At 39.8% G+C, this 27537-nt stretch overlaps 2 protein-coding genes across 3 annotated transcripts; both read right to left on the bottom strand.

Annotated features, from left to right (window-relative positions):
* Nucleotides 1–26443, bottom strand: LOC131434650 (sorting nexin-14-like). The gene is made up of 7 exons (XM_058601592.1): nt 25820–26443; nt 25635–25767; nt 24740–25574; nt 1032–1302; nt 721–966; nt 479–660; nt 1–421 (listed from the first exon to the last, which is right to left on the bottom strand). Exons 1-7 carry the CDS (start codon nt 25930–25932, stop codon nt 18–20), a joined length of 2184 nt encoding a protein of 727 aa, XP_058457575.1. The 5' UTR covers nt 25933–26443; the 3' UTR covers nt 1–17.
* On the bottom strand, nt 1309–10729 carry LOC131434649 (uncharacterized). Of its 2 annotated transcripts, none has more exons than XR_009230377.1 (2): nt 2395–10729; nt 1309–2340 (listed from the first exon to the last, which is right to left on the bottom strand). XR_009230377.1 is itself a non-coding variant. In XM_058601591.1 (2 exons), the coding sequence occupies exon 2, from the start codon at nt 7476–7478 to the stop codon at nt 3198–3200; it is 4281 nt and encodes a 1426-aa protein (XP_058457574.1). In that variant the 5' UTR covers nt 7479–7806; nt 7861–10729; the 3' UTR covers nt 1309–3197. The 2 variants fall into 2 exon arrangements, 1 of the variants encoding a protein (XP_058457574.1); XM_058601591.1 differs by having other exon boundaries at nt 1309–7806; nt 7861–10729.
* Nucleotides 26444–27537: the final 1094 nt, after the last annotated feature.

Raw genomic sequence — 27537 nt, 5'->3', positions numbered from 1 at the left:
TTAACGTTACCACCATTTCAATTTATTACGCTTGGCTCCTTCCAGATGGCAGGATTTTCAAACTCCGGATACATCTCACCCAGAATGATATCGAACAAACAATACATCAGGTGTTTGTTGAGCGCAGGGGATTGCAGAACATCGACCACGTTGCCCAGACCGGGTCGAAGTTCATCCAGTCGCTTCCGAGCTTCCTGCTGCCGTCGAAGTAGCTCGGCCGGTGTCGGTTCCGGTAATTTTTTTACAAAAATTATCTCACTCAGTAGATTGATTAGGACCGCCAGCCGAGTCTGCCTTAGGCCAGAACGCAACAGTCGAGCAATGCCGGTGTGGATAAGAGTATCAACGGTTCGGCGTGAAACGCAGCAAAACGCCAAAGCCAATCGAACGAGTATGTAGGGAGCATTGAGTATTTTTACCACTAAAAAATAAACAATATTATGCAACTTGTAGAACAATACCAGAAAATCAAACTTACAAATGTAAATAAAGCACTGCGATGGACCACGGACGCTGTGAGACAGAAGGGTAGTGGTATGAGTATTCTTCGAACCTTTCTTCATCTCAAACAAATCGCCGAAAACTAAACTTTGTCCCGGTATTCTGTATTTCTTTTTGACTTTATCCTTGATCTGAATGACATCTTCACCAATATCAGGACTGAATTCAAATAATTTGGAAATGAAATATTCATATCAATCATATACCGTACTAACTAACCTCTGCTCGATGGAATGCATTAGGGTTACTATAAATGCATCCAAACTTTGACCCTTCTCTTTGCGTAGCTTCTGAGTAACTGAGTTGTAAATATTGTTGCTGGGTATCGCTTGTGCGTCATTCAGTGCATCCCAAACGGTGGGTGCCTCGGTGGCCTCAATCGGAGCCCCGTCCACTGCACCTCGGATAACTTCTTTGAATTTAGAGCTCAACTTTGTTCCGGTGCCACCGGAACTGTCGGACGATCTAAGTTGAAGAAAGGAAAATTGCGATAACAGAATAATCTTACTTCAATCACTACCGCGTCTTACTTCTTGTCCGAACTCTCCTTGATTTCCCGATTACCGTAAACCAGTTCAAAATATTCCGAAGTTTTGCTGAAATGTTTGCGCCACTTTTCCTCTAGCTTCTCCTTCGCCCGCTCGTGTGCTTCGGATAGCGTGCTGGCGGTAAATTTTCCCTTCTCGTTTTTCACCATGTTTTGGTACATCTGCAACAGCTTCTCCGATTGCTGATGAAGCGAGGACAGCTTGGTGGGGTCCGTTGTGATGTGGGGGTCTTCGAGCTCCTTATTTAAGATATCTGAAAATACCAGCACAAGCTGAAATCCCAGCGTGGAAGTGGATGTCACAAATTCAATTATGCAGTTCGATGGCTACAACTTGAACAACAAATATTCCAATTAACAATATGTTTCATAAAAAAAATAATATCCATCTTCTGAGTTGTGAGTTGTCGTTCATTTTGTTTTTTTTTTTTTTTGTATTTCGGACTTTTGTTGTAACGGAAAATCGAAATGTAAAAGATGAAATCGCATCCCACATATCCAGTTCGGAATGAATTCCAAATCAATGCAAACTTTAGTCCGAGTCCCCCGGAATTGAGTGAGAAAAAGTGAACTAAACTGAACTCTTTTTCTTCTTCTGCGATATTGCACGTTTTCATGCTGTTTTTATTTAGAGTTAGTATGAAAAATAACTTCTGCAAAACTTTTGATATCTAAAACTTTAAGCTTTTCGGGTACATAGAATTGGTTACAAACCAGTTCTTTCTAAAATTCCAACATAAACAGTTTAAATTTGTAAAAAAAAAATCAGCAATAAACCAGCCTTGGTTAGCATCAGTCAGTCCCCTAGCTTTATTTACTCGATTATTGAATTGATCGATTGAATGGCATCAATAACAGAGTATTTGTAATCGATTAGCAGCACGAATAGAGCAATTTTCAAAATTCTCAGTTAAGTTACCATACGATTTTTGCCTTTCTCTATAGAAAGGTATTAGAATTGCTGGAGAAACCGACTTTCGAACGGAGCCTCGGAGACCCATAGTGTTGCGCTAGCAATCGGACGAACAGAAAGCTTTCCGGTTTTGTAACTCGTTTATTTCCAATAGAGACAGAGAGAGTTATAAAATCCCTTGGGGAGAATTATTCAATGATATTCAAATTAATCAACTTCATAGCAGACATCATAAATATAACTAACAGTGTATACATTTTAAGTTAATAAGTGTTTACAAATTACTTACGTTTAGTCTTTTCTATAATCAATTCGTCCGTACTAACAATTCCGTACTTCTGAGAGTTTTACTGTACTGATCAGCAATCCGTACTATTAGCTGTAAATCATTTATGTTTTAGGTTAAGTTTGCATGTGAATTCTTATGTTTTACCTTGTATCTGTATAGTTTTAGAAAATCAATTCATAATGTTTTACACTGCACTGACTATTCTAAGTTAAGTTTAAGTAGAATAACAAATTAATATTAAGAAAAAACAATTCATTTTAACTCTTAATTTCCCTCACCTACAAACCACATGTGTACTCACTGCTTACTCACGCTATTCTCCTTCCACTAACGACAGATGACAGTTCATTGGGGAACAGGGTTGAAATTAGGTTTCGCACGAATCAAGACGGTTGAAATAAGGTGCGCCATAACCCACCGGGTTGTGACACTCCCCCTCGGTACGTCACTGTCGAACAAGTGACTTACCACCGTTAGCACCGATGTCCAATACTGCAACCTTGGTCGCTGGTCTCTGCAGAAGTCCGCTTGCCGTCTGCACAGTAACACGACGAACTTGTCTGTCTTTGCCTTGAGTGGCCTCAATTACCCGTCCTCGAGGCCAACAGTTCCTTGGAAGATTACCATCCGCAACCAATACTAGATCGCCTTCCTGGATTGGTTTCACTGGTTGGAACCATTTCGTTCTGCGCGTCAAGGTAGGCAAGTATTCATTCACCCACTTCTTCCAAAAGTAGTCGGCATACAGCTGCGACATCGTCCACGATTGCTTCAGTACAGTAGGCTTATCATCGAACTTGATCGGGGGCTTACTCCCATTAGATGAACCCAACAGAAAGTGATTCGGCGTAAGGGGGGCTTCAGAATCGTTTTCTAGCGGTATGTCAGTGAGCGGTCTTGAATTCAATATCATTTCGATCTCCATTAACATAGAACGCAAAATTTCATCAGATGGTAGACGTGGCGGGTTGAAGTCGTTCATGATTTTCTTGATCGACTGGATCAGACGCTCCCAACAACCACCAAAGTGTGGAGCAGCTGGCGGATTGAACGTCCATTTTGTGTTGGAGTACCTTCGTACCCTCGTCTGCTACATTCGCTTTGGTCGGCAACCATCTCCACTCATTTACCTCCGTTGTATCCAATAGCTCGCTGATTCGGAATGCCACGAATTGACTGTAACGCCGGTGATCAGATCGCAACCAGCAGATCACGTCACGAGAGTCGGTCCAGAAGGTGCGACGAACAACTTTCAATCTATGTGATGTAACAATGCATTCGGCAAGACGTGCCCCTATTACTGCAGCCTGCAGCTCCAGACGTGGTATCGACAAATATTTCAACGGGGCTACACGGGTTTTTGATCCGATCAGTGAAGACTCAACTGTTCCATTCTCCTCGAATCTAAAGTAAGCAACAGCAGCCATCCCATTCTCACTGGCATCGCAGAAGATGTGCAACTCAACATTATTACTCGGTCCTGCAGACGTCACGACTCGGTAGCAGCGAGGAATTCTGATTTGCACGACGTTCGGAAGCGCTCTGATCCATGTTTTCCATCTTTCTGCCAACCTTCCATCGATCTCATCGTCCCAACTACAACCAGATCGCCAAATTTCTTGCAGCAAGATTTTCAGATAGATGAGGAAGTTGCCAATCAATCCCATAGGATCGTATATCGCCATCAACGTTCTCAGAACTTCTCGCTTTGTAGGCATTCTAGCTCCGGAAATCAGTTGCACATCGTGCTTTGGAGAGAGCTTAAAGGTGAACGTGTCACTCGTGGTGTCCCACCACATCCCAAGCACCTTTTCCGTTACCATTTCTGCGGTGAAATTCATATCCTTTTCCGTGTTGGTATGTTCAAGCATTCGCTCTACTACAGAACGGGAGTTTGATAGCCAATTGCGTATCTCGAAGCCTCCTTGAATATGAATAGATTGAACTTCTCTAGCTAGTTTTACAGCTTCTTCCTCGGTTTCAACACTCGCCAACATGTCGTCAACATAATGCTCATACTTTATGCACTCGACCGCACGGGGATATTGTTTCTCGAATCTATCAGCGTTTTGGTTTTTAACGTAATGTGCGCAACTAGGAGAACACGCCGCACCAAACGTCATAACTGCTACCACGTAGACTTCAGGATCAACTTCCGAATTCCCGTCGTTCCACAGAATCATTTGACTACGTTGGTCTTGTTTCTTCATCTGAACTTGGAAGAACATTTCACGAATGTCTCCTACAACAGCAACACGGTACTCACGAAACTTGTACAGAACGGCAAGCAGTGATGTCAACTGATCAGGTCCCGTTAGAAGGAATGAGTTCAGCGACACTCCATTGACTTTCGCGGCTGCGTCGAACACAATCCGTACCTTGCCCGGTTTGTTCGGGTTGATAACTGGAAATATCGGTAAATACCAGTCGTTGGCATGCTTCTCTATCTTTTCCTCTGCTGAAAGTCGACGAATATAGCCTTTCTCTATATAGTCGCATAGCTTTGCACGCATCGCCGCTGCCATCTCGGGCTCTCGCGCCATACGCTTTTGCAAGCATTCCAAACGCTTCATAGCCATTCCCTTGCTATCAGGTAGCTGTATTCGATCGTAGCGCCACAACAATCCGGTCTCGTAGCGGTTTCCGACGTAACGCGTTTCTGTGGACAAAATTTTCATCGCTCGTTCTTCATCTTTCGACGGCAGTGACTGACGTGAGCCTGATACTCCTAGAGACTCGATCGAAAAGTACTCTTTCAGAGTAGTATTCAACTCTTTGTCGTTTTCCTTGACACACGGACATATGTGGAAACTGTGGCAACCACTATAGTCGGAATTTATCGCTCCAGACTCCATCGCGCAAGGTCCGTAGACCATCCACCCAAGACGAGTTTTAGATGCTACTGGTCCATTCTCGCCACCTTCTATGCTTCTCAAGGCGTGGCCTAATCTACAATTATTCATTCCAATAAGCATTCGAGGAGAAACATTTTCATACGACTCTATTGGCAATCCTTCAAGATAACTGTATTTCCTTGCTAACTGCGTAACTGAGACCGACTGCTTAGGAAGGGAAAGGTATCGGACAGTGTGCACTCCTGGTAACTCGAACACATCGCTGAAATCGTTCACACCAGAAATCTTTAGAGACAACAAGACAGAATCGTTCTCTGCTCGTTGCTGGCCACCCGTCCAATTGAGGCATAAGGGATGCGGAGCTCCTTTAAGACCTAGCTCGTTCAGCAAATCATGCTCAATCAAGGTCGCAGACGATCCGTCGTCGAGAAAGGCGTATGTAGTCACTTGTTTGCCCTTACCGTAAATAGTCACAGGAACATACCGAAACAAAACCTTTTCCGCTATCTTCGTATGCGTATTGCAACTCTGCGGAGTTGGGTTTACCCCCGATGGATTCATTGATTCAGAAATTCCAGACTTACTGTACCGCTTGTTGTCATGCAACAGCTCATTATGCATAAACGAACATCCGTTCCTTCCGCATGGAGTTTTAATCTGACACGCCCCGAAATGTTTTCGTAGGCACTTTCTGCACAACCGTCGCTCTTTAACGACTGTCCAACGAGATCCGACGTCCATTGCTAAGAATTTCTTGCATTTGTTCGCACTGCTACACTCGCTAGAACACACGAGACAACCCTTCGGTGCTGGGGTGCTTTTTGATACTGTCTCCATACAAGAATTGCTTTCTGAATGTACGTTGATGAAATTGTCATCCTTCCTTCCACGTCGCTCTGGTTTCGAAGCATTGATCGACGGCATCGTCACAATGCTAGCTGCTTCAACCAACTTCCCCAGCCAATCTCCAAATTCAGAAAGTGTCACTCGACTCAATCCCTGTCTATGGTACGCCCAGTTCAATCTGATGGCTGGCGGTAATCGCTCTGTCAACTCCTGGAGTAACGCCACGTTACACATGTATTCATCCATACCTGAAGCTATTATGGTGGCACAGACATTCTGAACTGCAACGCCAAAATCAATTAACGAGCAAAGCTTTTCCGCCTTCGGAGATGGCATTTCCCGGATCTTGTTGACTAAAGAATGCACAATAATTTCAGGTCTTCCGAAGAGAGTTTTCAATGTCGCTAGAACACCGGATAAATTGGTAGAATGTAACAAACGACAACGAACAGACTCCAAAGCCTTCCCCTTGAGACTTCGTTGTAACCGCAGCATATTCTCTTCATCGCTGTACCCACAAATTCTGGTCGAATTCTCGTAGCTTGCGAAGAAAAGTGGCCATTCTTCTGGATTTCCAGAGAAAGACGGAAGTTCTTTGTTAACAGCTTGACGAGCCGAAATTTGACTATGACTTAGCGAAGACACTCCGCCGAAACCACAACTATTCGATTGAAAGGCTGTCGCCTGAGGGTTCAGCCCAGTGCCACCAGCTGCCCCTCCGTCGACCATCGCATGCCGTTGTAGAAGCTGGATTCGCTCTTCCAGATGTTTTTTATCTAATGCCTGTTTCTCTTCCAACAGCATTAACTGCTGTGCTAGAACTTCGTCATTCTGGCTGGTCTCGTAAACGTTGATTTGTGGTAGAGGATTTAACGTTGAGCTAGCAGTCGGCCCGAGCGCCCATTGCGTTGGTTGATTCCCAGCATAAGCTCCAGTTGACTCACTTCCCAGTGGGTGTATGTTTTGACAACCAGCCGAGTCCGCTTTCGATCCGCCTCCATGCATCATTAGTGCGGGCTGATCAGCCGAAGTCGTTGTCTGCTTGCCACCACCTGAGTTCATCATCCGATGTTGCTTTTCAACTTGCTCTAGTACACGTCGCTCTGTATCTTTCAACTCCTGATCGTATTTCTTCCGTTGATCTCTGAGTTCCTTCATACGTTGCTCATCCCTTTCCTTCATCATTCGTTCGAATCTTGCCTGCATCGCTGTTAACTGGTTCTGTACTAATTTCTCCAGATTTGGCTCCGCAGGCGCAGGTTTTGGTACCGCTCCAGTACTGGTATTTGGTGTAGTGCCGGCTGGGGGTTGTGTTACCGTTTCAAGACATTTCTTACAGTTCCAATCCTCATCCTGAACACTTGAATTCACACCAACACACACAAAATGAAACCACTGCCCGCACGTATCACATGCTACCATACAACTGTTATCTGGCTTTTGACATATTTCGCAGCTCACTTCCGAGAGCGAACTGATTTTCGTGGGAGAAATTCCGCGCCTTTGACCGTCACTTCTTTTCGACATACCGACTAAAGCCCCCGATCGTAAACGGATTTTATAAAATGTTGCGCTAGCAATCGGACGAACAGAAAGCTTTCCGGTTTTGTAACTCGTTTATTTCCAATAGAGACAGAGAGAGTTATAAAATCCCTTGGGGAGAATTATTCAATGATATTCAAATTAATCAACTTCATAGCAGACATCATAAATATAACTAACAGTGTATACATTTTAAGTTAATAAGTGTTTACAAATTACTTACGTTTAGTCTTTTCTATAATCAATTCGTCCGTACTAACAATTCCGTACTTCTGAGAGTTTTACTGTACTGATCAGCAATCCGTACTATTAGCTGTAAATCATTTATGTTTTAGGTTAAGTTTGCATGTGAATTCTTATGTTTTACCTTGTATCTGTATAGTTTTAGAAAATCAATTCATAATGTTTTACACTGCACTGACTATTCTAAGTTAAGTTTAAGTAGAATAACAAATTAATATTAAGAAAAAACAATTCATTTTAACTCTTAATTTCCCTCACCTACAAACCACATGTGTACTCACTGCTTACTCACGCTATTCTCCTTCCACTAACGACAGATGACAGTTCATTGGGGAACAGGGTTGAAATTAGGTTTCGCACGAATCAAGACGGTTGAAATAAGGTGCGCCATAACCCACCGGGTTGTGACACATAGTGTTATATACCATTCGACTCAGTTCGACGAGATCGGAAAATGTATGTGTGTGTGCATGTGTGTGCACTTTTCTCAGTGATGGCTGAACCGATTTTAACAAACTTGGGCTCGTTTGAAAGCTACTGTCGGGCCATTGATCAAGTTCAAAGATCAAATGGCTGTGACTTTTGGTTCCGTAGATATGATTGTATAAGTGACGTAACCGATAAAACACGTTGATTTTTACCTCTCTTATATATATAAGGGTGCCAATATTTTGGGATCACCTCTAATTTCGTAAAGCTCTAGTGCTCAAAAGTTTAGGCACCTCGAAAAATGTCCTCATGCAAAATTTGAGCTAAATCGGACATGCGTAACGGGTGCTGCCCGGCGGTAAAGGTTTGAAAATTTTCGATCTTGAAAAAGCACCATATATAGGGGGGAGACATGAAATTTCCAAAATCGAAAATTATTTTTGATGCCAAAACTCTTAAAACTGCATGAAACGTCGAGATTTAGTGTCATCTCAAAAAAAAACTTTTTTGAAAAAATCAACTTTCTGGAACTTTGATATTTTTTCTAAGTCCCAAAAGTCGATTTTTCGAAAAAAAAATTTTTTTTTTGAGATGACACTAAATCTCGACGTTTCATGCAATTCTAAGCCTTTTGGCATCACTTTTTTTTCGATGTGTGTGTGCACTTTTCGAAGATATTTATACGCGCTCCATTTTTTTAGATTAGCATAACTGTTCTCATACAAATAGGTAACGCAAATGTCAAGCACTAGTTTGGAAAAATGATGCTGACTGTGTGACATAAACACTGAAGCATGCTTTTGTGAACTACTCGAATCAATCTGAATCAATTGGTGTCAAAATTAGTATCCGAAATTATTTATCAAAAGTATGAAATATATTTTCATGAGATGAAAGAAGAGAAAGGCTTTATCACACCACTAGGTGGATTAAGTATAGTTCAATTTGAACTGCTCTGCACTGATGAGTCAAAGACGAAACGTAAAAATAAAGATTTTACAATTTGTTAAAAGTTATGCCAAGTTAATAAGAATATTTTTTTTTTATTTTGCATCGTCGCACTAAATGATTAAACACACTTTACCCAATAGTTCTGGAGCCGGAAGTCGGATTCGGATGAATTGAAACTATTGGAACTTTAATTTGAGCCTGTTTGTGGAAATCGATCAAATTATCTCTGAAAAAATTGAGTGAGTCTCATTTTAAACTTTTTGGGTATTATTTCCGGTACTTTTGGAACCGGAAACTTGAAACCAATGTAGGCGAAGTCGGGTCGTTTAGTAAGTAACTAATATAACCTACAAATTGAAACAGTTCAAAGCCAAATCAAGAAGAATTTTACCGTTTCTTGCATCGTCGCTCTAAATGACGGTGTGAAATTCTATAGTAACCTTTGGGACTATGAGATATTTTATTTTATGAGTGACATTACTTGACACATTTTCACACACATACACGCACAGACACATACATTGCTCAGCTTGATGAACTGTGTCGAATGATATAGATCACTTAGCCCTCGGGGACAATTTTTCAAGAGATTGCATAAACTTTCTATATGAGAAAGGCAATAAGTGTACTTTTATAGAAAAGCATCGTTATCATGATCTTGAAATAACACTAACAAATGATGTGATGTGATGTGAAGTGAAGCCACCATCAGTTCAAGGACTTTCCAGTGGATGCGGGTAGACTTACAGTAGCCCCGATATGACTCATCCATTCACCTTCTTACTATAGCTGTTACCGAAAAGCGAACAAAAAGGGTTGGGCGAATATGTAAGTAGAGTCACTTACTCGTATTCCGCGGGAATAAAAGATGCTCTTCCAACCATAATATCCAGTGCATGGATGAAGCATATCGCTATACATGCTTGAACCCGCCTGATGGTTTGTTTAAGAAGGGCGCGTCAGACTCATTTCAAACCTTCAGAAGAAAACAAGTTTCCTTCAAGTGACTTGGGCTGGCTATCCACAATCCCTCGTCCAGTCATCAATTCGTCCGATGCCCTGATGCTCCCTCCCCTTTACGACCCCGTGCAAAATGTTTTATATTGATGAATACAATGAACCATAGTGTAATGAAATTAATATAACATAAAATGATATAGTAGATTACAAAATAATATAATATAACATAATATAATATAATATATTATAAAACAATATATAAAATAACAGTTAATGTAGAGTGTCAGTTATGCTCTTCTATCTTCGAAATACTGCAGGAAGTAGAATATTTCTCTTCTAATAACAATAATAATATCCACATCTATAAAAATAATATATGTTATTATTATTGATGACAAATTAATAATAATAACAATAAATATAATAATAAAAAACAATATAATATAGTACAATGAAATATATAATAAATAATAGAATGAATAAAATGATATGTACAGACACACGTGTAGGCATGAAACAGGAACCAGTGAGGACCAAGCTCACCTTGTGACGACCTTGATATTTAGTTAAAAGTTACTTTAAAAATGATAACTTATAAGGAAAACAAATTTATATTTTGCGCAGAGGTACGTGTAGTACTACTCATATTAAGCCCTATAATATAATATAATATAATATAATATAATATAATATAATATAATATAATACAAAATAATGCAATACAATATAACATAATATAATAGAATACAATATAACATAATAAAATATAATATAATATAATACAATATAATATGATATAATGCAATGCAGTATAATACCATACAACATATTATATAACATAAAATAGTGTAAGACGATAATATATGAAATAATACAGTACAATATAACAGTTAATATCGCAGTGTAAGTTACGCTCGAATAATAATAATAATAATAATAATAATAATAGTAATAAAACATGATGTAATAAACAACAGAATTATATGTTGTAATATACTATGATAAACATTGCACTTCAACCTACAAGCCATTTCGCACCCTCTCATTCTGCTACTAACGCAGAAAGCGATAGCACCCAGTCGACGCCGTTCTATTGACCAAATGTCATCATAGACGCTCCATGACCAAATGTCATCATCGACGACCATCTTGAAATAACACTAACAAGTAGGTACAAACTCAATAAAAGAATTAAAAATTTACATATTTTTCACCTGAAAAAATATAAATTTTAATGTGGCAACCCTTAACGCTATACGAAATTGAACAAAGCACGCTGCGAATGGAACAAAACCGCACGTATCGTCGCGTTTGCATCGTTTTGCATCGTCGTTTTGAATGACGATTTGAATGATTTGACACTCATCGCCCTATAATTTCGGAACCTGAAGTCGGATTAGGATGAAATTGCACAGCATATTTATAGACAATGAGAGCTTTAATTTGAATCATGATTCGTGAAAATCGGCTTAACCGTTCCTTAGAAATCAAAGTGAGTTCCGTTTTTGAAGATTTTCTTCACTATAATCGATGCTTTCGGAAGCGGAAACCGAGGACTAGTAGTCCTAAAGTAATTTGATATTCACTAACAAGATCTGCCAAGTAGATGAATTTCATTCAGTAATAGCCGTTCAACCGAGAAGGTTGTGTATAGAAGCGTACAGTTTAATAACGCTGGTTGGTTTACACGCGTTAAATACGACAACGGTTGAACTACAGGTAGAGACCTGTTGGCAGCAGCCGTTAAAACGTATAGTCGTGCTGCATTAGAGAGCCTTAGTGCTGAACCAAGCTGGTGAAGGAAACAACAAAGGGCGTTTCCTAAACTCTACCCAGGCCGCAATATACAGCCACAAGTGCTGAGCAGGAGAGTGCAAAGGCACATCGAAGAGGAAGAGTGCAAAGGCACATAGAAGCAGGAGAGTGCAAAGGCACACCGGTGCGAAGGCACTTCGGTGCAGAAGCATATCGGTGCGGAGCACAAGGAAGAAGGAGACAAGACAACTCGGTCTTTCCACTGCCATACAACACGCAGGTATACACCGGTGACCTGCGCTGGTTACAGCTGGCGAAGACGAAAGCAAATCGGAATTCGAGTGGTGCTGGATGTCAGGTAGCAGTAGCATCACATCATATTCTATCGCTACAGTGAGCTTCAGCATTGTATCAACGTCCAGATACATCCAACAAGAACATCTAGAGCAACGAGGATCTACACGGCAGTGCAACGGAGATAGACAACAATTTCAAGGTAGAAGTTTTTTCTTTTCCTTTTGATTGAGTACTGTGTAGTGTTGGTTTCAAATTTTATTTTAAAGTTTAGTTAAAAATTTTAATGTAATGGATGAATCCATGGACGTAAATCCTAGCATGAATCCGATACCCCCACGAACGAAAAAATATCAGGAGAGCTCTTCTGGGCCTTGGATAGTCTTTTTTAGACGTATATCAAAGCCATTAAACATTTTACAAATTAATAAAGGTTTGACATCACGATACTCTTCAATCAAAGAGATCATAAAAGTAAATAACGATAAAATTCGTGTTGTGGTAAATAATTTGAAACACGCGAATGATATTGTCTCTTCGGAACATTTCAATAAAGAGTATAAAGTTTACATACCCTCCAAAGATGTCGAAATTGACGGTGTTGTTACCGAAGCGAGTCTTTCGGTAGATGATTTACTCAAGCATGGTGTTGGTCGTTTCAAGAACTCTATGCTTGAGGGTGTGAAAATACTGGAGTGCAAACAACTGTACTCAGTAGTTCATGAAGAGGAAAAAAAAGTTTATCGCCCATCAGACTCGTTTCGAGTGACATTTGCCGGGTCTGCGTTGCCGTCCCATGCCTATGTCGATAAAATTCGCCTCCCTGTTCGGCTTTTTGTTCCAAATGTAATGAATTGTACGAACTGCAAAAAATTCGGCCACACAGCTACTTACTGTAGTAATAAACCAAAATGTATTAAGTGTGAAGGGCCTCATAAAGATAATGATTGCAACAAGGAAATTGAAAAATGTATTTATTGTGGGAATAGTCCTCATGATGATATTTCAGTATGCACTGCATTTAAAGTGCACAAAGACAAAATTAAGCTTTCTTTAAAAGCACGGTCTAAGCGCACATATGCAGAAATGCTTAAAACGGTCATTGATGTCCCCCCTTTGGAAACCGAAAACGGGTTTTCAAATCTAGAGGAACCAGAGGACTCTGACTCTGACGAAAATAGTGAAGGTAATTCGTTTATCACTACCCAAGGGTCAGTTAAGAGAAAGAAGTCTTCCTCCAAATTACCAAAAAAGACACCTAAAATTTCATCTTCAAAAAAAGATCCCCGTGTTAAACAAAAAAAGTCAAAACCAAAGACTGTGCCTCCTGGTTTGTCAAATTCACAAACCAATCCAGGATCTAGTACAGAAAAAGATAATAATCCAGTGGGCTCCATTTCACAGCCACCAACAGGATTACTGAAGTTTTCGGAAATTGTTGAATGGATTTTCTCAGCATTCAATATATCTGAACCCTTAAAGACCCTCATAATGGCATTCCTTCCAATAGCTAGAACCTTTTTGAAGCAGTTATCAGCTCAATGGCCAATTGTCTCAGGTTTTGTATCTTTTGATGGATAATTTATCACCCGTCGCAAATGATACAATCACTGTCCTGCAGTGGAATTGTCGAAGCATCATGCCAAAACTTGATTCATTTAAAATATTATTGCATAGTCAAAAATGTGATGTATTTGCTTTATGCGAAACATGGCTTACTTCAAACATAGCTTTAAATTTTAATGATTTTAACATTATACGTCTCGATAGAGACTCTCCGTATGGTGGAGTGCTTTTGGGAATTAAGAAATGCTATTCCTTTTATAGATTAAACATCCCTTCAACTTCTAGTATAGAAGTTGTTGCTTGCCAAATAAACATTAAAGGCAAAGATATTTGCATAGCTTCGGTTTATATTCCTCCAAAAGCACAAGTTGGACAGCGACAGCTTAATGAAATGGTTGAAGCCCTTCCTGCTCCACGATTGATTCTGGGGGATTTAAATTCGCACGGAATGATGTGGGGTTCCGTTTACAATGATAGCAGATCATCTTTAATACAAAACATTTGTGACAATTTTAGCATGACGGTATTAAATATGGGTAGCATGACACGGATCCCAAGACCTCCGGCACGCCCAAGTGCATTAGATCTATCTCTTTGCTCAACATCAATTCGACTAGATTGCACCTGGAAAATACTGCCTGATTTACACGGTAGCGATCATTTACCAATCATCATCTCAATTAGCAGTAGCAATTGCATTGCTACTTCCGCTAGTATTCCATATGATTTGACAAAAAATATCGACTGGATTAAATACCAAAGTAGTATCTCTAGTATTTTGAATTCAATGGAAGAGCTCCCTCCACTTAAAGAATATGACTTCCTCATTTGTTCGATTCTGGAGGCAGCAGAACAATCCCAAACTAAACGCTTTCCTGGGCCAACGACTAACAGAAGGCCTCCCAACCCCTGGTGGGACAAAGAGTGCTCAGAGGCTAAACTCGCAAAACAAAATGCTTGCAAGACGTTTCTAAAACGGGGAGGAGGAACTCCTCAGAATTTTGAAAAACTTATGGTTTTAGAAACCAAGTACAAGAGCATACTTCGAGCCAAAAAATGTAGCTATTGGAGACATTTTGTCGAAGGTTTGTCAAGAGATACCTCAATGAGCACTCTTTGGAACACGGCCAGACGAATGAGGAATCGTAACGTGGGCAATGAGAGTGATGAATACTCGAACCGATGGATATTTGACTTTGCTAGGAAAGTTTGCCCAGATTCTGTTCCTACGCAGAGCATTATACGGGAATCTCCTCCAAATAATGGTTTTATTAATAACCCATTTTCAATGATGGAATTTTCTATAGCACTCTTGTCTTGTAACAATAACGCTCCAGGGTTGGACAGAATTAAATTCAACTTGGTGAAGAATCTGCCCAACCTCGCAAAAAGACGTTTGTTGGAATTGTTCAACAAGTTTCTTGAGCAAAATATTGTTCCGCCTGACTGGAGACAAGTGAAAGTTATCGCCATTCAAAAGCCGGGGAAACCAGCTTCCAATCACAACTCATATAGACCCATTGCGATGTTGTCCTGCATCAGAAAATTGTTCGAAAAAATTATTCTACGACGTCTCGACACTTGGGTCGAGACGAACGGTTTGTTGTCAGATACTCAGTTTGGCTTCCGTAGAAATAAAGGGACGAATGATTGCCTTGCATTACTTTCGTCTGACATCCAAATTGCCTTCGTTCAAAAGCAACAAATGGCATCTGTATTTTTAGACATTAAAGGAGCATTTGATTCAGTTTCCATTGATGTTCTTTCAGACAAGCTTCACCAAAATGGACTCCCAGCGGTTATAAATAATTATTTGCACAACCTTTTGTCAGAGAAACACATGCATTTTTCACATGGCGATTTGGCAACACTCAGAAATAGTTACATGGGTCTCCCGCAAGGCTCATGCCTCAGTCCGCTCCTCTATAATTTTTACGTAAATGACATTGACAGCTGTCTAGTAACCCCATGTACACTAAGACAATTGGCAGATGATGGCGTGGTTTCAGTTACTGGACCCAAAGCTATTGATCTGCATAAACCATTGCAAGATACCTTAGATAACTTGTCCGATTGGGCTGTTCATCTTGGTATCGAATTCTCTGCGGAGAAAACAGAGTTAGTCGTCTTTTCAAGAAAGCATGATTCCGCGCAGCTTCAGCTCCATATGATGGGAAGAATGATCCAACAGGTTTTAACTTTTAAATACCTCGGGGTGTGGTTCGATTCCAAATGCACGTGAGGAGGACACATTAGGTTTCTGATAACAAAATGCCAACAAAGAGTAAATTTTCTTCGAACAATAACAGGATCTTGGTGGGGTGCTCATCCGGAAGATCTAATAAAATTGTATCAGACAACGATACTTTCAGTGATGGAATATGGATGCGTTTGCTTTCGTTCCGCTGCAAACTCTCATATTATCAAACTGGAGCGAATTCAGTATCGTTGTTTGCGAATTGCTTTAGGGTGCATGCATTCGACACATACAATGAGTCTTGAAGTTCTGGCGGGAGTTCTTCCATTAAAAGATCGATTTTGGGAGCTTTCATCACGCCTGCTAATAAGATGTGAGGTGCTGAATCCCATGGTAATTAATAATTTCGAACGACTAGTCGAGCTTCGATCTCAAACAAAATTCATGACAGTATATTTTAACCATATGTCACAGGAAATCAACCCTTCAAGATATATTCCTATCCGTGTCAGCCTCCTAAATGTCCCTGACTCAACTTTATTTTTCGATACATCCATGCAGCGCGAAGTGCGTGGAATCCCGGATCATCTATGTTCGACGGAAATCCCAAAAATATTTTCAAGTAAGTTCAGGCATATTGACTCTGAGAAAATGTTTTACACGGACGGATCGCGAATTGAAGAAGCGACAGGGTTTGGTATGTTCAACAATAATGTTTCGGCCTCATTTAGGCTTCAAGAACCTGCATCTGTTTATATAGCAGAGCTAGCAGCAGTTCAATATAGTTTGAGTGTAATCGTCACATTAATTCCAAACCATTATTTCCTCTTCACAGATAGTCTGAGTGCAATTGAAGCCATTCGCTCAAACATGACTGGCAAGACTGAACCGTTTTTCCTGGGCAAAATAAAACAGTGCCTGAACGACATATTGAACAATAATTATCTAATCACTATAGTCTGGGTCCCGGCTCATTGCTCCATTCCTGGCAATGAAAGAGCCGATATTTTAGCCAAACGTGGTGCTATTGAGGGTGAAATTTATGAGAGACCAATTGCTTTCAACGAATTCTATAGCTCGTCACGCCAAAGAACACTTGCCAGCTGGCAAGCTTCTTGGGATAAAGATGATCTGGGTCGGTGGATGCACTCAATTATTCCGAAAATATCGACAAAGGCATGGTTCAGGGGACTGGATGTGAGTAGAGATTTCATTCGTGTGATGTCCAGACTCATGTCCAATCACTACACGTTAGATGCACATCTCCTTCGAATTGGGCTCTCCGAGACTAATCATTGTGCTTGTGGCGAAGGTTATCGAGATATTGATCATGTCGTTTGGACATGCGTGGAGTATCGTGATGTCAGATCTCAACTAATAAATTCTTTGCGTACCCAAGGTAGACTATCCAATGTTTCAGTTCGAGACATTCTTGCTTGTCGTGACCTTTCATACATGAAACTTATTTATCATTTCATAAAGAAAACTGGAGTTTCAATTTAATAAAGGCCCCTTTCAAGACTTAGTTCTGATCCCAGCTGCGTCCATGAGTTCAACCAATAGCTAAATTAGAATAAAAATAATGTAATGATACAAACAAACTCGAAACAGTTTATGAAATTATTAACAAAATGTCTGAAAATAACAGCTTATTTTATAATTTATAGAAGTTAATCGTTTGGTTCAAATAATATTTCCGAGTAGATTTCATAATTAATGACGAGTTACCTAAGATGATATTTAAGTAATAAGAGAATATGTTTTAATAAATGCAAAACGTTGTGACTATGTTAGAATTAAATTAGGATAAGAATATTATGTAAAAGTGATGCTACGGCGAAGGAAAACTTATGTAAACTGCCTTAAGAAATAAACGTATTTATAAAAAAAAAAGTAGATGAATTTAGCTTGTGAAAAAATACTCATGAAATTAAGAAATTTCACTAATCGCACTGTAATACCGGTACCGGAATTCGTATCAGGATCATTTTCTCGGGAACTTTTTGAAAAATTTCAAGACCATTTATTTGCTTCTAAGTTAGTGAAAATCGGTTTAGAAATTTCCGAGAAAATTGAGTGTGCTTCAGGAACCGGAAGTCGGATCCAAATGAAACTCAGGAATTTTGTCTGGGACCTTAAGATCACATTTGAATCTAAGTTTGTGAAAATGAAGAGGTGACCGATACTGCGCCGTGGTCACAGTGGACGTGAAGAATGCTTTCAACAGTGCCAGCTGGGAGGCCATCGCCACAACGCTACACAGAATGCGGGTTGCAGATTATGTTTGTCGGATCCTAAAGAGCTATTTCCACAATAGAATCCTGGTGTACGATACGAACGAAAGTCAGTGCGAGTGACGGCGGGCGTCCCTCTGGGATCCATTCTCGGTCCAACTCTCTGGAACGCTATGTACAATGGGGTCTTGACACAGCAACTTCCCAGGAAAGTGAAAATCGTGGCCTTCACGGACGACGTATCGTTAACGGTGATGGGTGAGTCTCTCGAAGAAGTAGAGACCTCGGTGACAGAGACGGTATGCACGATTGAGGTCTGGATGAACGGAGTCAAGCTACAAAAAGCTCACCACAAAACGGAAGTGTTGTTGATGAGCAACTGCAAGTCGATCCAGCGTATCGAGATAGATGATGCGATTGCAACTAAGCGAACTCTGAAGCTCCTCGGAGTTATGATCGACAACCGGTTGAACATTAACTGCCATGTCGACTATGACTGTGAGAAGTCCGCGAAGGCGATAAATGCAATAACGAGGATCATGCCAAATGTCGGTGGCCCGAAAAGCAGCACAAGACGTCTGTTATCCAGCGTATCTTCGTCGATACTACGGTATGGTGCTCCTGCCTGGGGAACAGCATTGAAAACGAAGAGGAACCGTGAAAAGCTGAACAGAGCATTCCGGCTTATGGTCATACGAGTCACGAGCGTCTACAGGACAATATCGTCGGAAGCAGCAAGCGTTATCGCCGGAATGATCCCAATCTGCATCACCCTGGCAGAGGATATCGAGTGTTATCAGCGTAGAACCACCAGAAAAACGATGGTTCGAATCGATTCGATGGCGAAGTGGCAGCAGGAGTGGGACAGTACGGAGAAAGGTAGATGGACTCACCGGCTCATTCCACATTTGTCGCCGTGGATGAATAGACAACACGGAGAGGTAAACTTCTACCTAACGCAGTTTCTATCTGGCCATGGTTGTTTCCGGAAATATCTGCATCAGTGTGGTCACGCCGCGTCTCCATTTTGTCCGGAGTGTGAGTATGTTGAAGAAACACCTGAACATGTGATTTTCGATTGTCCTCGGTTTGCGGAAGTACGTAGGGAAATGCCTGCCTTAAGGGTGGATAATATATCTGAGGAAATGTGTCGTGAAGAAGGCTCGTGGAATGCAGTAAACAGAGTGGTAACACAGATACTTTCGGAGTTGCAGCGAAAATGGAGAAGAGATCAGCGAGCAAGTGTCAGCTCGAGAGAACTTCCTTCGTCGGGGAACTCTTCGTCGGTGTAGTCTTGATGCGTCGTCGGGGACAAGATGAGTAGAAAACGTCCTAGCATCGTAAGGATCGTCGTACTACCAGGGAACCGGACGCCATCTCCCAACCGGAACCACTGGACCAACCTTGGCATCCTTTCGGTCGGGTCGTATACGGGTATTGAAAACGTCGGTTTCGGAAGAACTTCCAGCGTCTGGGAACTCTCTGTCGCGGTAGGCTAGATCCTTCGGCGGGGACTAGTCGAGTAGCCACCACAACACCGACTTGTGTCGTCGGGGCGCCAGCGAACCAGAAGCTATGCTCCAACTGGAATCGCCGGACCGACCTCGACACTCGTGTGTCCCGTGTGGTGTAACAGGGGACTCGGTGTCGAGAGAGCCTCTTTCGCCGGGAAACTCTCCGTCGGTGTAGTCAAGATCTTTCATCGGGGATTAGACGAGTAGATCGTGGCGTAGCACCGTTAAGATAGTCGGGGCACCAGTGAACCGGAAGTCACCCTCCAGCCGGAATCACTGGATCGACCCAGACATTCTCTCGGTCGGATCGTATACGGGTATCGAAAACGTCTGTTTCGGGAGAACTTTCATCGTTGGGGAATTCTCTGTCGGTGTAGGCTAGATCCATCACCGGGGACTAGTCGAGTAGACGCCACAACACCGATTCGAGTCGTCGGGGCATCAGCGAACCGGAAGCCATGCCTGGATCGACCAAGGCATCCTTACGGTCGGGCCGTGGACGGGTACCGGTGCGGGGGAATTTTTCTTCTTCGGGAAACTCTCCGTCGGTGTAGGCTAGATATATCGTCGGGGATCAGTCGAGTAGTCTGGCTGCGACGTAGCGGCATTGGGTCGTCGAGGCGTCAAAGGTGGATCGAGATGGATAAAGAGAGAAACGCAGGAGCTCATTTTCTCCCAAACGAAAAAGCACAGCTTCCCTCGTTACAAAGGATTAGTTTTAGGCTTTCATTATTGAAACGAATACACGTTCCGGACGTAAAAACGTTCCATGGAGTTGGTATAGCGTGTTAATAAGTGCTGCTAAAGTTACGATTACATTAGCCAGTTTATCTGCACAAACTTGTGCAGTTTGACTGTATCATAGTGTAATCGGTTCGCAGTTGTCTGCAAGCAGTCAAAATTGGCTTGACTGTCCATCTGTATGCAGTCAAAGTGTGCAGATTATCTGTGACAATGTAATAACAGTGTGATCATAGTCGACAGACAAACAGTTGATGATTTGACTGTTTCTGAAACTATTGTGCAGAAGATGTCTGCCACAGATTCTATGACAACCAAAAACTTGTTTATTTCATCCAAACACAAAGCAAAACGTTCCAGCACCAATGTGAGAATTGAGTACACGCGGTTTTCCCCAAGAGGTTTGGTTTCGTGATCAATTATTTTCTAATGTGTAGAAACCAGATAGTAAGAAAAAACCTGTTTTAATCCACTTAGTGGTGTATTGATGGCTTTCTCGTATTACTCATATTCTCGCGTTCTCTTATATGTGGTATTCTTCGAAATAATTTTTATTGCTTCTTGAAAAAAAAACAAAAAAAAATTGATTACGCATCAATCAGCACAACCAACAAAATTAAACAGTTTTGCTATTGCAGGTACTTCTGCAACCGGTGCAAATGAAGTCGGTTCGAATGACCATCTGTTAACATGACTTACAAACTGTATTGATTTTAGTCAATTTTATAAGATTTTATATGATTCGGCCATCGTACTTTAAAGGACGGTTTAAATTTTAAATACTTTTAATTTTAGAAATGGCAAAAATGAAATTTTAAACACTTGCATCCGCGCAAAGTTCAGAAGCTCAGGTGTTTTGGCCTTTTATTTGAACCTAAATTTGTGAATATCGGTCAAGCGACCTCTACGAAATGTGAGTGAGTTCCATTTTTGAGTATATGACCACTATTTCAGAAACAGGAAGCCGAGAATAGCCCAAGGCTCTTTATATATGATGCTGTGGCTTATTAATTCTATACATAAATATTGTTTATTTTACAAAAAAGTACTTAAAATCGATCGAAATCGATTAACGAGTATTGGACCCCAATTCCATCTCTTAACCACGTGTACTAACTTCTCACCGAACCGCGTTGTCAATGTCGTCATTTCCGGTCGAAATAATGAAGCTTATCGCATATTTCGTAGAATTACTACTGAATTTTCCGAGCTCCTCCTTCACGATAAAGTGCAATGGGTCTCCAGAGCATAGTATTGGAACGTTTTGCTTTGTATTCGGATGAAATAATTATGAAAAATTAAATAATGAATTAATGAAAAAAAGTATTAACTACTACAAATTAAAAAATGCTCAACGGTAACAGAATATGTACTTATTTGATTTTTTTTCTAGATTTTGTAAATATTCACCGAATTTACAATAGCTCATCGTTCGTTCATTAGTTCGATAATTGAATTGATTACAAAGCGTTCGGTAATAAAATTGTGGATCTGTCAAAATCTGAACTCTGCCCCAAAGCGAATTCTTACCGTTATACCATATTTGAAAGAGCTTGGACTGGAGACAACCTTCCCAAAATTTCAACCTTTAATTATCATATTTACGGAGGTAGAATGATTCTATGGATTTTCATTGCATCTGATTTTTTAATCTACCACTCCATTTACAATTTATTGAAAATGTATTTGTTGCGTAAAAAATACTTAACAATTGCGAAACATATTTTTTCACGCTTTCGATCTCGGATTTTTTAGTAATAGAAGATATACCCGTATGATGTGAGCGTTAAGACACAAACGTGTAAAATACTGCAGAGTCAAATCAAAATCAGTTTCAAAGTTCAGGAAGGATACAATCAAAGCATATGACTGGGAGCCCTCACCGTCGTATTCATTTATTTCCGAATACTATTTGTATCAAATGACACTATATCAGTGAAAACCAAGATACAGATAGGAAATAAGAAACAGAACAACAAAAGTACTGTAACAAAGATGAAATATTTTATTATAGAATCACTTGAAATATAGATCATTCATAGATAAAAAAAGGAAGGAAAACAAATATGAATTTAAATGAAATGACTACCATTTGTTTTCATCGAATAGTCACGCATTGATTTTGCACCATTTCAATTCCTACGAAGAAGTCGAAAATGGGATGTCTGATTCTCGAGGTATCCACAAATTGCCAGAAAGATGATCACTATTTCGACTATTTTTTCTCATTCAAAATAAACGTTTCATTTTAACAAAAACACGCTCACTTCATATTTGGTTAATAAATGATTTTTTGATACATCGAAGAGCTTCGGTTCCATATTTTTAAAAACTGTGAAAAAGTTCAGTATTTGAAATTGTCTAAAATAATAAACAATCTACCATGCGTCTCCAGGCCTCGGGAAAATTTTCTAAAGTTTGAGCGATTTCCATACCTATTTTTGATATTTATAAAAAAAAGGTAAAAAAACCGGAGCACATCTATATTTCTTCTTTAATTGCTTCTAAACACAACACACCAAGTAGCAACGCAACGAACTTCCGTTTGTGAGACCAGATCGATATTTCATCATAATGCAATATTCCGTGAAAAGTTCTCTGCCCCACAAACTTTCTTCCAATGTGATCACTTTGTGCAGAAAAACTGCAATAAACAGCCCACTCCCTATATTTAAGTCTGTAACCAGTTTGATTTGTCTGATCAATGTAATCACAATACAGACATGCTCAAAAAGTCTGTCACAGTCGAACTGTCAAAATACTGACTGTCGGCACTCAAACTTGACTGTTGCAGTCATTCAACTGTGAATAGTGTAATCACATTGCCAGACCAAATATAAACTGCCGAAAAATTACTTATCTGTGGCAGATAAACTGGCTAGTCTGATCGTAGCTTAACAGCCTCGTTCCATTACCATTCCTTACCGCTACATTTATCTGAAATGCACATAGAAATAATAAGCTATATCGTAACCTCTAGATTCTATATGAATTTCATATGAATGTCACATTATTTTCCACATAGAATTTAATTGAAACACGGTTGACCAAATCAAGTGTTATGCACATACATTTGTGCCTGTACTCATTTCCTACTAGAAAAGTGGAAAGTGTTTAACACATTTAGTTCGATTCAATAGCAAAACACATCACTTCTAAAGGAAAAACACATCAGCTATGTGAAAATAATCAAATCTTGCATTTTAGTAAATTTTCACGTTAAATCTTGAAACAAATCGCTATGTGTTGAAATGAAAAAAAAAAACAATAAATTGAAGTGCTATTTGTATATAAATCGATCGTACATATTTTTATCAGCGTACACGCTTGCTAGCCGCTACCTAATTTTCGGTCAAAACTTACCCAAAATCAACTAAAGTGCATCTCCCCAATTTTAGGTAACGAGTGATGACCTCAAAATTTAGGTAAATGTAAGTTTACCCAAAATGTTATGCCATAACATAGCACGCATTTTTTTACGATCAAGTCAAAGTCAAAGGGCAATAAAATTGCTCGAGCTCTGAACAAGGACTCTGAAATTGAATTCAGGACCTGTATTCATGTACTGAATTCTAGATCTGGATCTGAAGATTCATCAAGCAGTAACGGAGAAAACTGTTTTAGCGTTTTTCAACAATGGCTGTTTTCCTGAGATTGTAAGAACAACCGTAAAGACAGCTATTCACGATTCACGAGTTATTCCCATTCTTGTTTGGGGTAAGTTCTGGAAATGCTCCCCATAGCTAAGTAAGACGAATGCAAAAGGCTTCAGTATACAGTATACATCAATAGAAAAACAATTTGCAATTGTGCAATAATATGGTGCATCATTATTTCGTTTATTTTGACCCGACTTATAAATATGGAGCATATATTTTTTTAACCGAACTCACTTTTTTTTGCATGAGCTAGAAAATTAAAATATTGCAATTCTGACACGCAACTCGTATTAAACAAGTGTCTAACGTCATAGAATTTGACAGCTTCATTATTGAACTTCATCAATATTGAATCACATCTTTGAAATAAGTGTACTAAATTGAGCAGATTTGGATTCAGTTCGATCATATCTCAGAAATAGTCAGTTAGCAATTACATTTGACGATCAAGTTTCGGAAGAGAACATCACAAGGTGCTTGATATTTTTACTGTATTTTTCTGCTGCTTAAAAATCTACTGCAACATCCGCAACGCAGAAAATGAAACTTTTCTCAAACGGCAATTGATATCTGCTGAGTGTTAAACTTGTTCAAGTCAACAATAGAAGTTTAATAGAACTTCGCGAAATGTCCTACATAACGAATTAGTAAAAACATTTTTTCTCTCGTTTCCGTATATAGAAATATACAAAAAGTAACTTACCAACATCCAGATAGAACCTTAACCACTCAACCGATCCCTCCTTGATGAGAAACTGCATAAAATAATACAGTTTATTCTGATCCTTCAGAATATCCTCCTCCCCGGCGGTCGTCTCAACATCACATTCAACTTTTTCACGACTTCGATCAACGAAATTTTTCAAAATTACAACTTTTTCACATTTTTTCGCCAATACGCGAGCCTCTTTCGGTTTCTTCTCAGTAGAAGCAATGATCAACAAATTGATCAGGTTCGGGTCCGAAATCACATCCAACAATGGAAGCAACACCCAAAACGTAAGCAGCTCTCGAATCAAGTTGAAGAAAATTTTACAATTTATGTTATCCTGTGTGAACAGTCTCGGAATCATCACTTTGGCAACACCCCGCAGATAGTTCAGTTCGGCCTGTCGGTTCAGAACCGCCGGATGGATCGGGTACTCGTCGATCAGAAATGTTTTCGCTAATCGATCCATCGGTACCCGATCGACCAACAACATTTTGGCGATGATTTCATAATGAATGAAGAACGTTGGCAGTAACCGAGTACTAATTACCGCCGGAGCATCCAGTTCCATTGTTCGGATCAACAGACGGCAGAGGGCGTCCCGTAGATTAGTCTTAATACTAAGAATAAATTCTTCATCGGGAGCTATCTGCGTGTACCAATTGCAGATAAAACTTTCCAGGATATGAGTGAAGAACTTGTCCACCGCATCATCCAGCGACGGATCAATGACAAACCCTTTCCAAGGTTCGTAAATCAGCACACTGCGATTATGGCGAGGGCACTTGTCCTGTCCACATACGTCACACTGCAATGACCTTCGGGCATCCTAGCGAGAGCAAAAAAGAATTACAATTCTGTGAACGAAAAAAACGGATCTGGTTATCACATAATCTTTGTAGCCGAAGAAATCCTTAGCCTTCTGCAGAGACCGTCCAACAGCTTCTTTATGAATAAGAGTAAGTATTGCCGCTGCACAACCATTGATGAAAAATAACAGAATGGAGAGCGCTAATATCGTGCTATAAGCAGAAAAATCAATAACCCGGAAAAATGATAATGCAAATTGCTCACCTAACATAAAACCCAGTAAATACGGAAAGTGCTAAAACCACCAATGCCACTATTCTAGCCACATCGTCTCTATAGAATTTGAACAACACTTCCTTGATGTGGTACAGTAGCATGATAAAATAGCTCAAGGGCGTGGAAATACAGACGGATTAGTTGTTAGAATGTCTTAGAGCTAAGTACTGTACCCTGTTACAAAGCAATTTTAATGTGGTCGGTTCACTTGCAACATCACTCACTATGTTTTACAGTTATCATATAATTAAAATTATAGCTTACTACTACGTTTAAACCTAAACACGACCATTATCGTTGCAATTTTAATAACCAATATGCAAGTGCTACAAGACCGAAAGAAATTCTTCTTCTTCTTCTTCCTTTCTGGTTGGCGTCACCTCACTTGAGATGACGCCGAATTGATGGCACAGCAACTAAGGCTATATTGCCAGTTAATTTTCGTTTATAGTCCAGTGGACTTTCTTTTCACTTGACTACAAGCGAAAATCTCGCTGTGTGGCTGCGTCGAATCGTCAAAGTACGGCTGAAAATCCTTTCTTTCTTGCGAAATACTCGAATTTTCCCCGGACTAACACGATGCAACGTGCTCACCCGTTGAGAGTTTCACCGGAAGTGGAAAGAAATTATGAATGCAGTTTTCTGTTTACACACAAGTTGCATTTGTTATCATAATTCTATTTTCCAGTTGTCCCTCGGAATTGGGTGGTGATGCACTGTTGTTACGATTTGCCTCTTTTTAAGTAAAATTTCTATAATAAAATAAGTCCATTTTGACAAAATGATTTGCACAGACAACTGATATACACAAACAGAAACAGGTTAGCATATGAACTGTGTGTAAAATTTGCTCATTCAGCGTGGCGAATACTTACGAGATAGACACAATTTTGGGAGCAGTATTCATATCACGACACTATTTTTTTCATAAATTGACGTTTGTTTCACAAGACAAAATAGTTATATATAAATTTTTCTTCGCTGTAGCATCCATCCACTATATGCAGTACTTTAAACTTAATATATTTCGAATACAGTCACAAAAGTTAGTATTCAATAAAACATATCACTACAAGTTTTTTTCAAATATCATATTAGTATTTCGGTATTCATTATACTCAAAAAATACTGTTTTTATCGAACGATTAGATGCCGAACCAGTTATAACCAACGGAAAATGGCATTAACACACCACACACAGTCATACTGTGCAAATCGGATGAGAGGATGACATCATTATAATAAGCTGTGATAGGCTGGTGAAAACATAGGTCGATTCAAACCAATTTTTCAATGTTACTCTATTGAAATACTTAAACGATGTTACCGCATATGTTCAAGTTAGGTGTTTCCAAATCGATTGGTTGTTAAATAATATAAATCCATCAACAAATGACTGAGTCATTAGCGTTCAAAATTATAGCAGAAAAAGGTTATGCGATTAGTTTTGCATATTTTAGATTTAGACACCCAGCCCTGTATAGTGAAGAGTAATGGATTTCTAATACCAAAAGCATTGGCTTCGAGAACTCGCATTCACAGTAGAGAGTTGTTGATTATCCTTGAATAATTGTTGTAGAAAAACAATTTCTCAAAATCATTGAGAAATATTCCTTAATTATAATGTGTATGGGCAACGATTTTTTCTTCATTTATCTGATACGGCTCAAGATTCTGTCCATTTATCTTATATTACAGAGAACGAA

This window comes from Malaya genurostris, chromosome 3, assembly GCF_030247185.1.
Source record: "Malaya genurostris strain Urasoe2022 chromosome 3, Malgen_1.1, whole genome shotgun sequence".
Lineage (NCBI taxonomy): Eukaryota > Metazoa > Arthropoda > Insecta > Diptera > Culicidae > Malaya > Malaya genurostris.
This window is presented reverse-complemented; position numbering and strand designations above follow the sequence as displayed.